This window comes from Chiroxiphia lanceolata, chromosome 8, assembly GCF_009829145.1.
Source record: "Chiroxiphia lanceolata isolate bChiLan1 chromosome 8, bChiLan1.pri, whole genome shotgun sequence".
NCBI classification, from domain to species: Eukaryota; Metazoa; Chordata; class Aves; order Passeriformes; family Pipridae; genus Chiroxiphia; species Chiroxiphia lanceolata.
In genome coordinates this window covers 34,196,950-34,210,469 of record NC_045644.1, presented here as the reverse complement: position 1 = coordinate 34,210,469, position 13,520 = coordinate 34,196,950, and the positions used below count along the sequence as shown (strand labels likewise).

At 52.4% G+C, this 13,520-nt stretch overlaps 1 protein-coding gene across 2 annotated transcripts; it reads left to right on the top strand.

Moving 5' to 3' along the window:
• The first annotated feature begins 3,274 nt into the window (after positions 1-3,274).
• SLC29A3 (solute carrier family 29 member 3) lies at positions 3,275-13,520 on the top strand. Of its 2 annotated transcripts, none has more exons than XM_032695525.1 (6): positions 3,275-3,366; positions 4,343-4,603; positions 8,019-8,101; positions 8,834-9,060; positions 10,051-10,213; positions 10,865-13,520. In XM_032695525.1, exons 1-6 carry the CDS (start codon positions 3,313-3,315, stop codon positions 11,532-11,534), a joined length of 1,458 nt encoding a protein of 485 aa, XP_032551416.1. In that variant the 5' UTR covers positions 3,275-3,312; the 3' UTR covers positions 11,535-13,520. The 2 variants fall into 2 exon arrangements, with proteins under 2 accessions (XP_032551416.1, XP_032551417.1); XM_032695526.1 differs by having other exon boundaries at positions 3,332-3,366; positions 4,327-4,603.

Genomic DNA, 13,520 nt, shown 5'->3' with positions numbered 1-13,520 from the left:
CAAATTAATTTTTATGCAATAAATTATATTTCCTAGTCTAATAAAAAAAAAAAAAAAGAAAAAGAAACAGTCTGCTCCTTTCCTTTTCATCACTCACTGCTGGTTCCTTCGGGGTTTAGCACCTGCAGGGATTCAGCTCTGGCAGCATTGGCATTGTGGGGATCCCTGTGAGCATCCCTCCAATCTGTTTTTGGTTAGGATGCCACAGGCATGCCAGTGGGAGGATGTTGCTGTCGGAGTCCCTGATGGAGATGAGCTGGAGATGGATTGATGGGTTGTTTTGCACCCGCTTGGGTGATTGCAAGGTGGGAGCCCAGTGCTACAGCCGAGTCTCTTCTCTAAGTCACCTTCTCCAGCAGTTCATTCCCTTCCCCAAGGGATATCCTGCAGAAAACAATGCCCTTTCCAGCAATGACCAGGACCAGGGTGGCTAATTTGGGAAGGGGGAATAGAGCACGGAGCTGCAATCTGCAGCTTGGACATCCTGTCCTCCAGCATCCCCCTTTGCTTCCTGCCTTGCTTAGGGACTAACGCTGCTCCTCTGCTTCAATTCCAAAGCCAGAAGGGCTTGCAGGGGAACACGAGGGTCCTGCTGAGCCTGCTTGGGCCACTCACTTCGTCCAGCTCGTCGGGACCAGGTGCCACCAGGAGATGGCATGGTTGTCCCTGCTCTGGGCAGGCATGGGGATTCTGCAACTAGTGAAAGAAAAGGGGAGGGAAGTGCTGCCCTGACACTGCAGCACTTACAATGTAGCCATGCAAAAGTGCCAAACTCTCCCAGCTGGGCTTTCCAGCTCCGGATAGGGTGCTGAGGCACATGCCTTCTCAGGAGAGGTAAGCTATTCAAAGAATCATAGAATGGTCTGGATTGGAAGGGACTTTAAAGATCATCTTGTTCCTCCCCCCCGCCATGGGCAGGGACACCTTCCACTATCCCAGGTTGCTCCAAGTTCTGTCCAAGTTGGCCTTGGACACTTCCAGGGATGGGGCAGCCACAGCTTCTCTGGGCAGTCTGTCCCAGGGCCTCACCACCTGCACAACCAAGAAATTTCTTTCTAATATTCAAACTAACCCTGCCCGTTGTCAGTTTAAAGCCATTCTCCCTTGTCCCTTTCTTTACACCTGAATTCCTTTAACCTCGATCTCCCAAGTTGCTTTCCTTGGGCACCTTTTCCACTAAACCATTTCTCCAAGGGCCCAAATCCATGGATAGCTTTGACCAACTGGTGCCTGATTTCATCCGTTGTTCCCTTATGGAAATACTCAGCTTATTCGATCCCTTTAAAATTCAGCTGATACCTTGACCCTAGTCCCCATGACAGGTTCAAAATCGACAGTTTGAACCAGTTGCTAAGTATTGACAGATTTATTCTGCAGGAGAGAGGACATGCAGGAGCAGCAGAGCAGCACAGGGGTGTCCCTAAAACCTGCCCCCAGCCCGTGTGGGGGGCTGTGTTGCTGTGCAGGGTCTCTGGGGTGTGGGTAATGTTGTCTGGAGGGGCTGTGGTGGCTCTGGCCCAGCGTGGCCTGGCTTTGTCCCCCCTGCTGGGCTGTCACAGTCCCTTGTGCTGATGTGATCCAAGGCTCTGCTCCAGCAGTGGGTTTTTTGATGTGATGGATGGCAGCAGGTCAGAAATATCAGGCAAATCCCTCAGAGCTGATGAGCTACTGACTCGGATAGGCCGTGCCATCTCCTCAGGTGCTTTCCCAGGCTGGCATGTCAATGCAGATGAAAATCCCAAGGAGAAACCTCTGGAGAGAAACCCGTGCGCTCCTCTCAAGCCTTTCCATTTCAGCACATCGCCAGTGGGTGCATTGGTTGCGTGCTTCTGCTTGTTTTGCTCACAAAAGAGGGAAAAAACATGGGAGCCTGCGTGTGTCTGAGGTTATTTTGACATCGGGGTGGCCAAGGCCACCTGACCTGCTCTCTTCACAGGCTCACAGGCTAGAGCTGTGTGGTGGCCAGCTGTGCTTGCACTGGTGCTACTGGGAGATATCTGGGTCCCTCTGCATTTCTCCCACAGGCAGCTGTAGGTGGAAAAAAATCCAGACTAGACCATTTTGGAGTCTTCTGCAGAAAAGTGGAGAGCATTTTGCTTTGATGAAGAAAGGTTGGAAGAAGGGCTTTTTCCTTCAGTGGAGGAAAAAGCAAGGAAGAGACACAGGTTGGTTATCTTTACCTTAGGGACTGGAGGTGGGGAAGGCTAAAGGCAAACAGCTGGCAACAGGAAACAGATGATGTAAAACTCCTCTAATGTGTTTGCCCACACAATTACAAATGAATTGGCAAAGCCTGTCTGATGGTTACAGTGAGGTTACAGAAAAACTGGGGCCCCGCCAGTTCATCATTTCCCTGTGTGGCTGAGGAGCCAAACACATTTTTGGGGAAGGAAAAAGGGAAAGAAGAGCTAATGATGATTTCCTTTCCAGTCACACTGTGCTCTCAAGGTGAGCATTAAAGTGTAGTTTGAAGAAAATTGAGGACTTTACAGTGAAATTCATCCTGATAGGGTGTTGCAGGAAGCACAGTGAGTAAAGGAGGATCTCGGGTAAGGGGCCCCAAATCTGACACAATATGTTCCCCATTCCACAAAAAAAAAAATCAAGCCAGACTGTGATTAACACTGATTTTCACAGAATCCCAGAATGGATTGTGTTAGAAGGGACCTTAAAGCTCATCTGATTTCAACACCTGCCATGGGCAGGGACACCTTCCATTAGCCCAGGTTGCTCCAAGCCCCATCCAGCCTGGCCTTGGAAATTTCCAGGGATGAGGCAGCCACACCTTCTCTGGGCAACCTGTGCCAGGGCCTCCCTACCAACACAGGGAAGAATTCCTTCCCAATATCCCATCTATCCCTGCCCTCTGGCAGTGGGAAGCTATTCTCCCTTGTCCTGTCCCTCTTGTCCCAAGTCCCTCTCCACCTCTCCTGGAGCCCCTTTAGGCCCTGGAAGGGGCTCTCAGGTCTCCCTGGATCCTTCTCCAGGTGAACACCTCCAGCTCTCCCAGCCTGGCTCCAGAGCAGGGGGGCTCTGGCCCTCGGAGCAAATCCATGGCCTCCTCCTGCCTTGCTCCAGCAGCTCCACATCCTTCCTGTGCTGGAGACCCAGACCTGGACACAGATGGGTGTCACCTGCGCAGAACAGAAAGGCAGAATTTGGGGCGGGGAGGGGGCGGGACCAACCCTTGAGCGGGCGGGGCCAGGACAGGGAGGCCACGCCCCGGCTCAGATGGGGTGTGGCCAACAAGAAGAGGGCGTGTCTAATCAGGAGTGGGCGTGATCAAGATGTGGGGGGCGTGGCCAACCTGTAATGGGGCGGGGCTGTGCGGGGCCGGAGCGGGCGGTGGAGTCGTGCGAGACCCCTGTGAGTGCTGCGGGGACGGATGGAGGGATGCGTGGCTGGGTGGGTGGGTGGGTGGGTGGGTGGAGGAGCGGGTGGCTGGAGGGCGGGATGTGTCGTTTCCTGCTCCAGAAATTTCCTTCTTTTTTTTTTTTTTTTATTTTTTTGCCAAACCCCGGCATTTCCGCCTCCCCCGCGCTCTGCTCTGCTGTCCTCTGCCCTGCCCTCCTGGGCGGGGGTTTCGCTGGCGCCGCTCGGGGTCGGTGCCGATCGCTCGGTGGGTCCCGCTGCCCCTGCCAAGCCTCCTGCTGCCTTCCCGGGCCCTCTTCCAGAGCCGGGTGACGTTGTTGTGTCTTTATGAGTCATTTTGCTCAGCCCGGCTGACGTCGCGTTTAGTTTACGAGCCGCCCTGCACAGCCCGGGTGATGCCGTAGTAGTTTACAAGTCGTTTCGGAAAGCCCGGCGGTGTTACTACGAGTTTACACCTTGCTCTGCGGAGCCCCGCGGCGCTGTTGGTTCGCCGGCTGTTGGTTTTTTTGGAGCCTCTCATGAGCTCACTGAGGTTTCCTGCTCCTGCAAGGCCGAGGGCACGGGTTAATTATTAATTATGGGCGGAAATGTGGGTGCTGCTGGGGTGGAACCTACCATGTCCAAGTCGCTTTTCCCAAGTCTTTCCATCCCCATGCCGAGCCAGTTCAGCTCACTCATGCAGCACTGGGATGCTCAGGCCCTGGCACAGGTTGCACAGAGGAGCCGTGGCTGCCCCATCCCTGGAAGTGTCCAAGGCCAGGCTGGAGCAACCTGGTCTAGTGGAAGGTGTCCCTGCCTGTGGCAGGGGCTTTGGAATGAGATGACCTTCCAAATCCCATCCAACTCAAACCACTCTGCGATCCCATGATTTGCCGGGGCCAGAGGAGGATGGAGCCCACACACAGCAGCCTGTGGGCAGCGGTTTGTAACCCTGCTGTGATCACACCCTCGTGGGTGGTTGTTTTTGCAGCGTGCCAGCACAATGCACCCGGCAGCCGGCAGCGTCCCCCCAGACCAGGAGCCTCTGATCGAGGAGCCCCTGGGGAACAGGTACAGCCGGCCCAAGCCAAGCGACCACTTCCATGGGGCCTACGTTATCTTCTTCCTCCTGGGCATCGGGTCCCTCCTGCCCTGGAATTTTTTCATCACGGCAAAGCAGTACTGGATGTACAAGCTGCAGAACTGCTCGGACAAAGCCGGCCCAGCGGGGCAGGCGGCGTCGGACCTGCGGGTGAGTGTCCTGCTTCCAAGGGAGGGAAAAAAAGCTGCTTCCCTTCCTAACTTGCTCTTGTTCTCCCTCCACCTCCCCAGAAGGTGAGTGAACATCTCCTGGGGTCTCACCTGCTGCAAACCAGAGTTAGAGGTTTATTTGGGGAGCACAAATAGTAGCGAGAGAGATGCTTAAAAACACTTTAGGGGGCTGTCTTCTACCTGCATTTGAAGTGGTCAGTTTTAAGGTGTGTCTAAAAAATCAGGCTAAGGCTGCCTTTCATAGGGCAATTTCTGCAGTGCAAAGTAAAAATATTTTTGTGGTGGGTTGTTTTTTCGGTTGTCTTTTTTTTTTTTTTTTTTTTGTCCTTCAAATCTGGCAGATGTGACACGAATATCTCCTTGCAGCAATAAACATCTGGCTTCTGGCATATGGGGCGAGGAGCTTGTCATGGGGCAATTGATGAGACAGCCTTGGGGTGGCACGTTTATGGCCTCCCTCTTTCTCCCCAAAAAAGCTGCCTTCTCTTGCTCCTCCTGCCACAGCAGGATTACTTCCCTGTGGCCCCCTGGTAAAGCTATGGCTTTGTTTCTTGTCGGATGGAAAAAGTGTTGGAGTGTTGAGGCTGCATTCCATCCTCCTCCTGAGGCCGAGCTTGTTCAGGTGGTTTGGGCACTTTTTGTTTTCATATAAACACAGAGCCAGGTGCGACGCCCACGTTTGCCCTCTGATTTCTCACCCCAGTACACCCACAGCTCTTTTAATTTTAATAATTATTAAGCCAGCTGCATTTTTGATGAGGAGGAAGCAGAGTGCTCCTACCAGGATGCTGAAGTACAGGTCTGCTGGTGTAAATCGCAGTACTGAGTGGATTAAACTGATGGAGCCCAAGCCCCTGCACTGCCTAAAGACCAAAGCTGTCTGCCCCTGTGCTAGTGAGGGTGGCCAGGGAGGGGTGATGCATGCACAGAGGGGGTGAAGTGTGCTCTGCCACCACGTGGCATGGTGTTCTCCCACATTCTCTGCATCCCACCCACTGCTTGTTGCTTCTACATCACACTGGTCTGAGGCAATTCTTGAAAAAGCTGGTTTTAGGTAGGGTAAGTATCCCTAGGTGTCTTCTGGCAGAGCTGCATTCCTGGTCAAATCAGCCATTGCTCTGTTGAAAAGGTTTTTCTCCTCTTTCTCCATGGCCACGGGACGATGCTTTTTCCTCCCTCTCGTGAAAAGCAACGTGGCTTTTCCTGCAGTTGAGCCTGATGAAAATTAAACCAGTCAGCCCCATTTCTGCCCTGGGATGGTGAGTCCTGGGGCTGCAGCAGGAGGGTTTACCTGCCCACGGAGCTTGATTCTGGAAAGGTGCCTCTCTTCCTGGCTCCAGCCTGCTCCTTTCTCCAAACCTGCTCGCTGCTTCCAATTTCATGCTCTGTGCTCCAGGTAACACTCCAGTGCCTTCAGCCACCGTCATGGACCTGGATTCCTTTTCCAGCCTGGCAGGAGCCCAGCTGCCAAGTCCAGGTTGGAGCAGAATAAAAACTACTTTGCAAAAGCATCTTGTGACTAATTTGCCACCATGATGCTTTGTTCTTGTTTGGGGTTTTCTTAAGGCAGTGCGCTTGGAGGTGCTGTAGTTAATATGAGCTTAAACACTGCCATTATGTGCCTCAGCTCCATGGCTGAGGGATAACACCTTCCCCCAGGAGAGGTGGAGCTGGGAGGAAGATGCCAGGTTTGCTTTGGGGTTTATTATTATTTGGGCTCAGCAGAAAGGGAGAAGAACTAGGTATAACCTGCACTGCCAAAAATGTGCTCTGAAAGTGTCTGTGATGAGCGGGAATATCCACACAGGGAGAAGAGTTACCACTGGAGATGGATTAAAACCAACGAGCAGGAGAGATGATTATGGAGCCTGATATTTTCCATTGGTCCAGACAAGGATTAAATTTGCCACCCACCATTCTGCTGCTGCATTAAAAACATTTAATGTTTGCCCAATTTTCTTCTCACTGCTGGTGTGAGCCCATTTGTTGGGAGTGAATGAATGCTTCTTGGGGATGCTCAAAACACAGCATCTCTGCTGGGTTACTTTGAGTACACTTCTGCTTGGTGCAAAGTGTTACAAAGTTATTTTTCCTCCCCAAAAGCAAAGGAAAATTAACTTGGAAGTACACTGAGTATCCCCTGGATGGTCTGGAGGTTTGTTTCAAGTAGGTTGGTAAATAAGTTGTAGCCAGCATTTTGCTTTGTGTTTCCTCCTGTAATTCATCCTGGGGCTGTGGAGCTTTGAGCCTCCTGCTTGGCCAAGCCAGTGCTGTAAGCACAGGCATTTGTGTCTGTCTATCTGGACCCTCTAAGAGTGATCATTACATTTCCTGTTGCTTACAGTGAACCTTCTGATAGGGAAGGGTAGATGAATGTGCTTGTAAACTGACTAAAATGATACAAAGCTGTAAAAAAAAAATAATACAACATGCAGAGAAAATGCGCCAAGTGCCTTCTCGTGCTTGGACATGATGAGCCCTGTCTCTGTAGCTGCATAACTGCAGAAAATGAAAGCCTATATGATAGGGATACATAGGTCATCGTCTTCTTTGTGATCCTTGTCCTACCTGCTTGCTGAGATTCCTGCAGAAAAAAATGGGATTAAGCACCTCGAGGGGATGCGAGGCAGCAGGCACGCTTTGACACATAAAGTGGATTGAAAATGTGAGCGTTTGGCTGCAATCTTGGCCAAGAAATCTCTCTCTCTGTGCTGTGGTTATTGCTTTCTGTGTTCCCAGCCTGACCTCTGGGCTGGTGGGGATTCACTGGAGCTGCTGCCAACCTGCTCAGATGATGTACAAGTCTGTGGAGTTAATGGGTGTGGAGTCTGAATAGAGTTTCTCTACAAGTTTTATGTGTGCAGAGAGGGAGAATGGGAGGGAAAGTCATGTCCCTGTGTCCCTGCTCAGGCTGCTTTGGCATGAGCTTGTTCTCACATGTCGTGTCCTGGTTGTTCCCATCTTGGGCTTTCAAGGCAGTTGGCTAATCATAAATCAGGACACAAAAGCATTAATATTATTAAAACCAGCCCTGAAGGACAAGAAAACAGTCAGGGAGTTTCTCCAAAATGCTGGAGCCAGCAGGAGAAATCCAGCCCTTCTTATTTCAGGTGCTGCCCCATGGGGCCAGTGTGGTGGTATGGCAGGTATTTCCTTCACCTTTTTTCCTTCTGAATTTGTGTCCCTAATTTCCTGGAATAGCCCAGGGCTATGGGAAGATGAACTCCAGTATTCCCATGGCCTGTTGCCCTGAATAGTTTGCAACATGTGCTACAATGCAACAAGGTGGGCACCCACACCATAACTCCCTATTTAGGACCTGAAATTCATGTGTTGTTCTTCCCCTCCCCACCCAGTCTTATTTGCTTTGTTTTTAATTTTTTTTCTCCTGGCAGGACTATTTTGAGAGCTACATCTCCATTGCTTCCACTGTGCCCTCGGTGCTGTGCCTGATTGGAAACTTCTTGCTTGTCAACAAGTAAGTGTTATTCTCATCCTGGGTTCCCAAGCCGTGGCTCTCCCTGGCTTTACTCCTGCCTTTCTCTGGATTCAGTCTTGATTCTCAGCTCAGCCTGCCCTTCCCTCAGGGGGAGGCCACAGGGCATCCTCAGCTCAGCCTCCCTGTGCAGCCAGAATTCTCCCCCCCCACCCCCCGCCTCTGCCCAAGTTGCAGCCGTCTGAGATGAAGCAGGGTGAAGCACCTTGCTCCCCACCACAGCACCCAGGCCTGCAGTTGGCTTGAGTAAATCAGTTCCTAATAAATTCCTTGGTTAATTGCTTGGAAACAAGTTTTCCCTCTTAAAAATACCCTTGTCACCAGGGGACCGGCTGACAGAAGCCATGCTCATTCAGGCAGGAGCGATGCCTTATCCTCGTCTTACCAGCCCCCTGAACTGGGTTAAGAAATGGACCATCTGCACCTTGTTGCAAGCTTGGCTTAAATCTACAAGGACCTCATCCCTTCATTTGTACCCTTCCTTAACCCAGATCAGGTTTCCAGGCATGTGTTTGTGTGCCTAATCTGCAGATCTCGGCTGCTGGACTGGCTCCCTGCGTCTCTCCACCTCCTCATTGCTTTGTATTCCTCATCTCCCCCCACCTCTCTTTATTTTCTTCCCTCCCTCTGGCGGCAGAGGAGTTGCTGTGCCCCCTGTTGCACCCTCATGTTGCAGTTTAAAGGCAGGAGTGTGCTGTCCCCCGTTGTCCCTAGGGTGCCTGCCAGCGTGCGGATCCTGTCCTCCCTCTTTGTCATGCTGGCCATGTTCCTGGTGATCACGGTGCTGGTGAAGGTGGACACCTCAGCCTGGACCACCCCCTTCTTCGCCCTCACCGTGGGCTGCGTGGCTGTGGTCAGCAGCGCCTCCACCGTCTTCTCCAGCAGCATCTTCGGGCTCAGCAGCTGCTTCCCTATGAGGAACTTGCAGGCCCTGATCTCAGGTGGGTGACCCCTGGCCCTGCCTGGATCGTGCACTTGGGCTTCCCCCTGGTTTTCTCTCTGTCTCTCTCCTGCATCTGGGGTTTTGTCACACGGGGTTTATTTTAGAAACTTGGCTTTGCTTAATGATAAGGGGAAGTTGCTGAAGGAGAAACACGCTCGGTCACATGAGCTTTGGTTTCTGTAAATACCCATAAACTGACCCTGGATATTTGCTGGGTGCAGGGAGAAAGGGGGAAGGAGATGACATCCCTCTGCTTTGCTATTTCCAGCAGAGGGATCTTCAGCTTTGCCTTGTCTCCTCCTTTCTTTTTAGCATTTCCATGCATTTCCATGAGTGATGAGGGGCAGGTTGGGAGCTGTGAGTGATGAGCTCCCTGGAGCTTTGATAACATTATAAATGTGCTGTGGAACGGTTGACAAACCAAGAGGGGAAGGGGAAAAGCTCAGGATGGAGAAATTCTTCCTGGGGCCACGACAGGAATGTTTTGATGAGTTTATCCCAGAGGGGGAAAGCACCACATTCCTGAGATGACATTCCTGCTGCTGGTGGCTTGAATTCCCATCTGCGGGAGTGCAGAAGGGAGGTGATAATGTGTGTGCCAGTGGAAAGATAGGTTTAGGCTTTGGAAAGGGTTTCTACTTTCTCTGCAGAACTTGGGACATGCAAGCTCAGCAGATTGGTCCCATCCTGACCCATGTGTGTGCTGTGGCTGTGTTGGAAGGGGATGCAGGATGGGACCCACAGACACCCGTGTTGCAGTGAGGTGTGGAAATGGAGAGGAGGTGATGTGTGCAGCTGCTCCTTGAGCTGGGTTTGGGGACCAGCATGAGGGGCAGGGGGTGAGCTCTGTCCCCCAGGGAGCTGTGCGTGTTGGAAGGTGTGAGTAAGAGGAGAATGCTGGTTCTGGGTTCCCCCTCCTGTTCTCTGTCCCTCACCTGTGCCCTTCTGGGTTGGTCTGGCTCAACGCTCCATCTGCTCCCACACACAGGCCAGGCCATGGGCGGCACCATCAGCGCCGTGGCCTCTGTGATAGACCTGGCAGCAGCAGCCGATGTCACCGACAGTGCCCTGGCCTATTTCCTCACTGCTGACATCTTCATCGTGGTCTGCATCATGGTGTACCTGCTGCTGCCCCGGCTTGAGTACTCCAGGTGTGTGCGCCCGCTGCCAGGGCATCCCATGGGCACGGGAGGGTTTGCTGCTGTCAGTGCCAAGCAGGATTGCTGGGGGGATCCATGGGATGCTCTCTGTGCTGATCCCTGTCCTGTCACCCCTCAGCATCCCAGTGGGAGCGCTCCGGCGCCTCCAGCCACGCTTCCCCATTTCACCGAAACCACAGACCGAAACTGGGTTTCTGGCTGAGTTTCTGCCAAGCTTTCTCAGGGGCACCAACTGCTGATTCCGGGGCTCCCAAAATCTGTGGAGTCAGCTGAGAGCTGTGATCTGGAGGCAGCCAGCCAGGCCCCCACAGGGCATCCGTCTCTGCCACATCCTGCACTGATGTATGTGACCTGTTGGTCTCGTTGGTGCTTGTAACCCTCAAAACCCCCTGCCCCCCAAATGCCTGCATCCCCTCTGTGAACCATCAAGGTTGTAATGGGATCCCCACAGTGAGGAAAAGGAGGTGGTGGGTCTCTGAGGGTTTCATCTCTCTGTACGAGGTGGGAGCTAGAGGTGGGATGGAATCACTGGGTCCAGCGGACATCCCTGCATCACCAGCTTCTCTCCTGCTCTCTCTCCAAATCTCAGTTTGTACTCCCCTCACACACTGCCTAATAGCCTCTCTCCTTCTCTTTCTCCAGGTATTACCTGAGCAGCCAGAAGGAGAGCCCATCTCTGGCCACTGTGCCACCCGACAGCTCCGCGGAGGACAAGGCAGAGCCGGGAGGCACCACAAATTCCTCCTTCCTCACAAAAAGCACTGGCATCCCCCCACTCCGCCCCATCCTGCAGAAGACCGCCCTCCTTGGCTTCTGCCTCTTCTATGTCTTCTTCATCTCCATCATCATCTTCCCTTCCATCTCCTCCAACATTGAGTCAATGAGCAAGGCCTCGGGAAGCCTGTGGAGCACCAAGTACTTTGTGCCACTCACCAGTTTCCTCCTGTACAACTTTGCCGACTGGTGTGGGAGGCAGATCACGGCCTGGATCCAGGTGCCTGGCCCCAAGAGCAAGTTGCTGCCCGCCCTCGTCCTCCTCAGAACCATCTTCCTCCCTCTCTTCATCCTCAGCAACTACCAGCCCCGCGCTCACATCCGTAAAGTGCTGTTCAACCAAGACGTCTACCCGGTGGTCTTCACGGCACTGCTGGGGCTGAGCAACGGCTACCTGGGGACACTGGTCATGGTCTACGGCCCCAAAATTGTGCCCAGAGAGCTGGCTGAGGCAGCAGGGGTGGTGATGACATTCTACCTCATGCTGGGGCTGGCTGTGGGGTCTGCCTGCGCCGTTTTCGTGGTCCACCTTGTGTAGAGAGGCAGCTGGGGCAGGATTCCCTCAGTTTGTGGTGCTGCTGTTGGATATTCAGGGGATTTTTTTCCCCAAAAAAGTCAGGCATGCCATGGTTTTGAGGCAGGCTGCCTGTCTTGGGAGGGGGGTGGTTGCATCCAGGGGGATGCAGAGGGAAAGTCTCCCTTCTGGGAAGGGGTGTCCCCTGTGCTTGGGGATGTCCCAGTGGACATGTCACTCTTCAGCTTAATGGAGACCAAAAAAGGTTCATCCTTGCCAGGGAGCTCAGGGAAGCACCAGAGGCCCTCACCCCAGTGCCAGTGAGAGGCTTGTTGGGGCCACCACGCTGGTTTTAAGCAGAACGCAGGACTTTTGGGGGCACCTTGGGTTTTGCTACCTCACTGTTACAAGTGCAGCCCTGCAGGGGTTGGGTGGTCTCGGGGGGATCCCCCATCACTGAGCTGTGATGGTGGTGCTGAGCTAAAAGGGGTTTGAGCCCTGGAGCACCTTAACACAACTCTGGGAGCAGATAGCAGCTGTGACAGGGATCAAGGGACCGTTTTGCACATACAGTCATTCCAAAAAAAAAGACATATATAAGGGAAACTTTCCACTTGGGACTCTTGCTTGCTTTAATTTTTTTCAGGTAAAATGTAAGTGAGGGATCATCCACATACCAGCACGGTGCTATCAGTGCTGGAGCTGTATGTTGTGGCCAACCTGAGAGCATTTCTCCTCCTGTGACCGTGGGGTGGTGGTTGTGGACACCAACTTACCTGTCTGACCTCCAAGGAAAGTGAAATGCTGAGTGGTCCTAGCCTGATGTTTTTAAGGTGGCTTTAGTCTGTGTTGAGAGAGGTCTATGGAAGGCAGGGAGAGGTATGAGAGGGGCTCTGGTGTGATGTTCTCAGCAGAAATCTGGTTAATTCATGTAGACAAACAGCATATGGACTCCAGATGTTTTCAGAGGGGTGAGCTACTGTGACACCCAAAAATACAGACCACCCAAAGAGGACTGGCCTTTAAAGTCACTTAAACTCCCATATGCTAGTGCAGCCTGGCCTAAATCCAATTATTGTATTTATTTTCTTAAATTGGCTGGATTTATGGTCTAGGAGAGGTGAACTGATAAGCAAAGGTGTGATGGCAGAGCTTTACATTGCAGTGATGCCTGAGGGGTGCTGTCTATGGAAAATACTTTCTTTAAGACTCCGTTATTAGCAGATGTTGTAGTACTGGGATGTTCTCTCAGTATCTCCTGCTTGTAGTAGTGGTGGAGCTCCTGGTTGGGGTTGCCAGGCATCTCCATGCTGGGCTGGATGTGGGGCTTTGCTGGGAGAACAACAGGATTTAGGGTGGTTATTGCTACGATGTGACATGTAGGATTGGTGGACATTGGGGTTTTTTATAACAACCCTTTCCAGCATTTAGTTTGGGCCTGTTGGCAATACCCACACAGAGCTTTGCTTTATGGCTGATTTTTATTCAAACATAAAATCCAGACACAAGTGGAAAATGTACCGGGCATGTGGCAATGAGGAGCAGCTTTACGGCACATGCCTGGGCACGTGTGGGCTCTTAATCCTGTCCCTTTGGTGGGTTTGGAGCCCTTCAGCCCCCACCACTTGGCCAGGGACTGCCCTGAAAGGTCCATCCAAGGGCTGAGGGTAGAGATGCTGGGTGCTGCTCAGGGGGTCAGCGTTCCCATCGCCTCCCTGGGCACTGGAGTATTGCAGTAGTTGGTCAAAAAGCCCAAACCAACTTTGTGTTGGCAACCAAAAAGTCCCTTTGTGGCCTTTATGCATCCCACATGAGAGCCTGCCCTGTGCTCTGCTCTCCCGAGCTTGTATGTTTTCCTCCCATCCAAGGAATGATGAGATTCTGCTTGTTTTCGCACTGCTTTGCATTTCTGCTCCTCCTCTCCTTCGTGTTACAGACCAAATACCTCTTGAGGCAGAACTTAATTGTGTGGTACCGTTGCTAATAAAAATAATTCTTGATCCTGTGCAA

What these genes read in the sequence shown, in the direction of transcription:
- SLC29A3 (XM_032695525.1), top strand. Translation starts at nt 3,313, where the DNA reads ATGGGGCGGGGCTGTGCGGGGCCGGAGCGGGCGGTGGAGTCGTGCGAG. An exon ending in AGGCGGCGTCGGACCTGCGG is followed by an intron (nt 4,604 to 8,018) that starts GTGAGTGTCCTG and finishes TTCTCCTGGCAG; the next exon opens with GACTATTTTGAGAGCTACAT. An exon ending in CCCCGGCTTGAGTACTCCAG is followed by an intron (nt 10,214 to 10,864) that starts GTGTGTGCGCCC and finishes CTCTTTCTCCAG; the next exon opens with GTATTACCTGAGCAGCCAGA.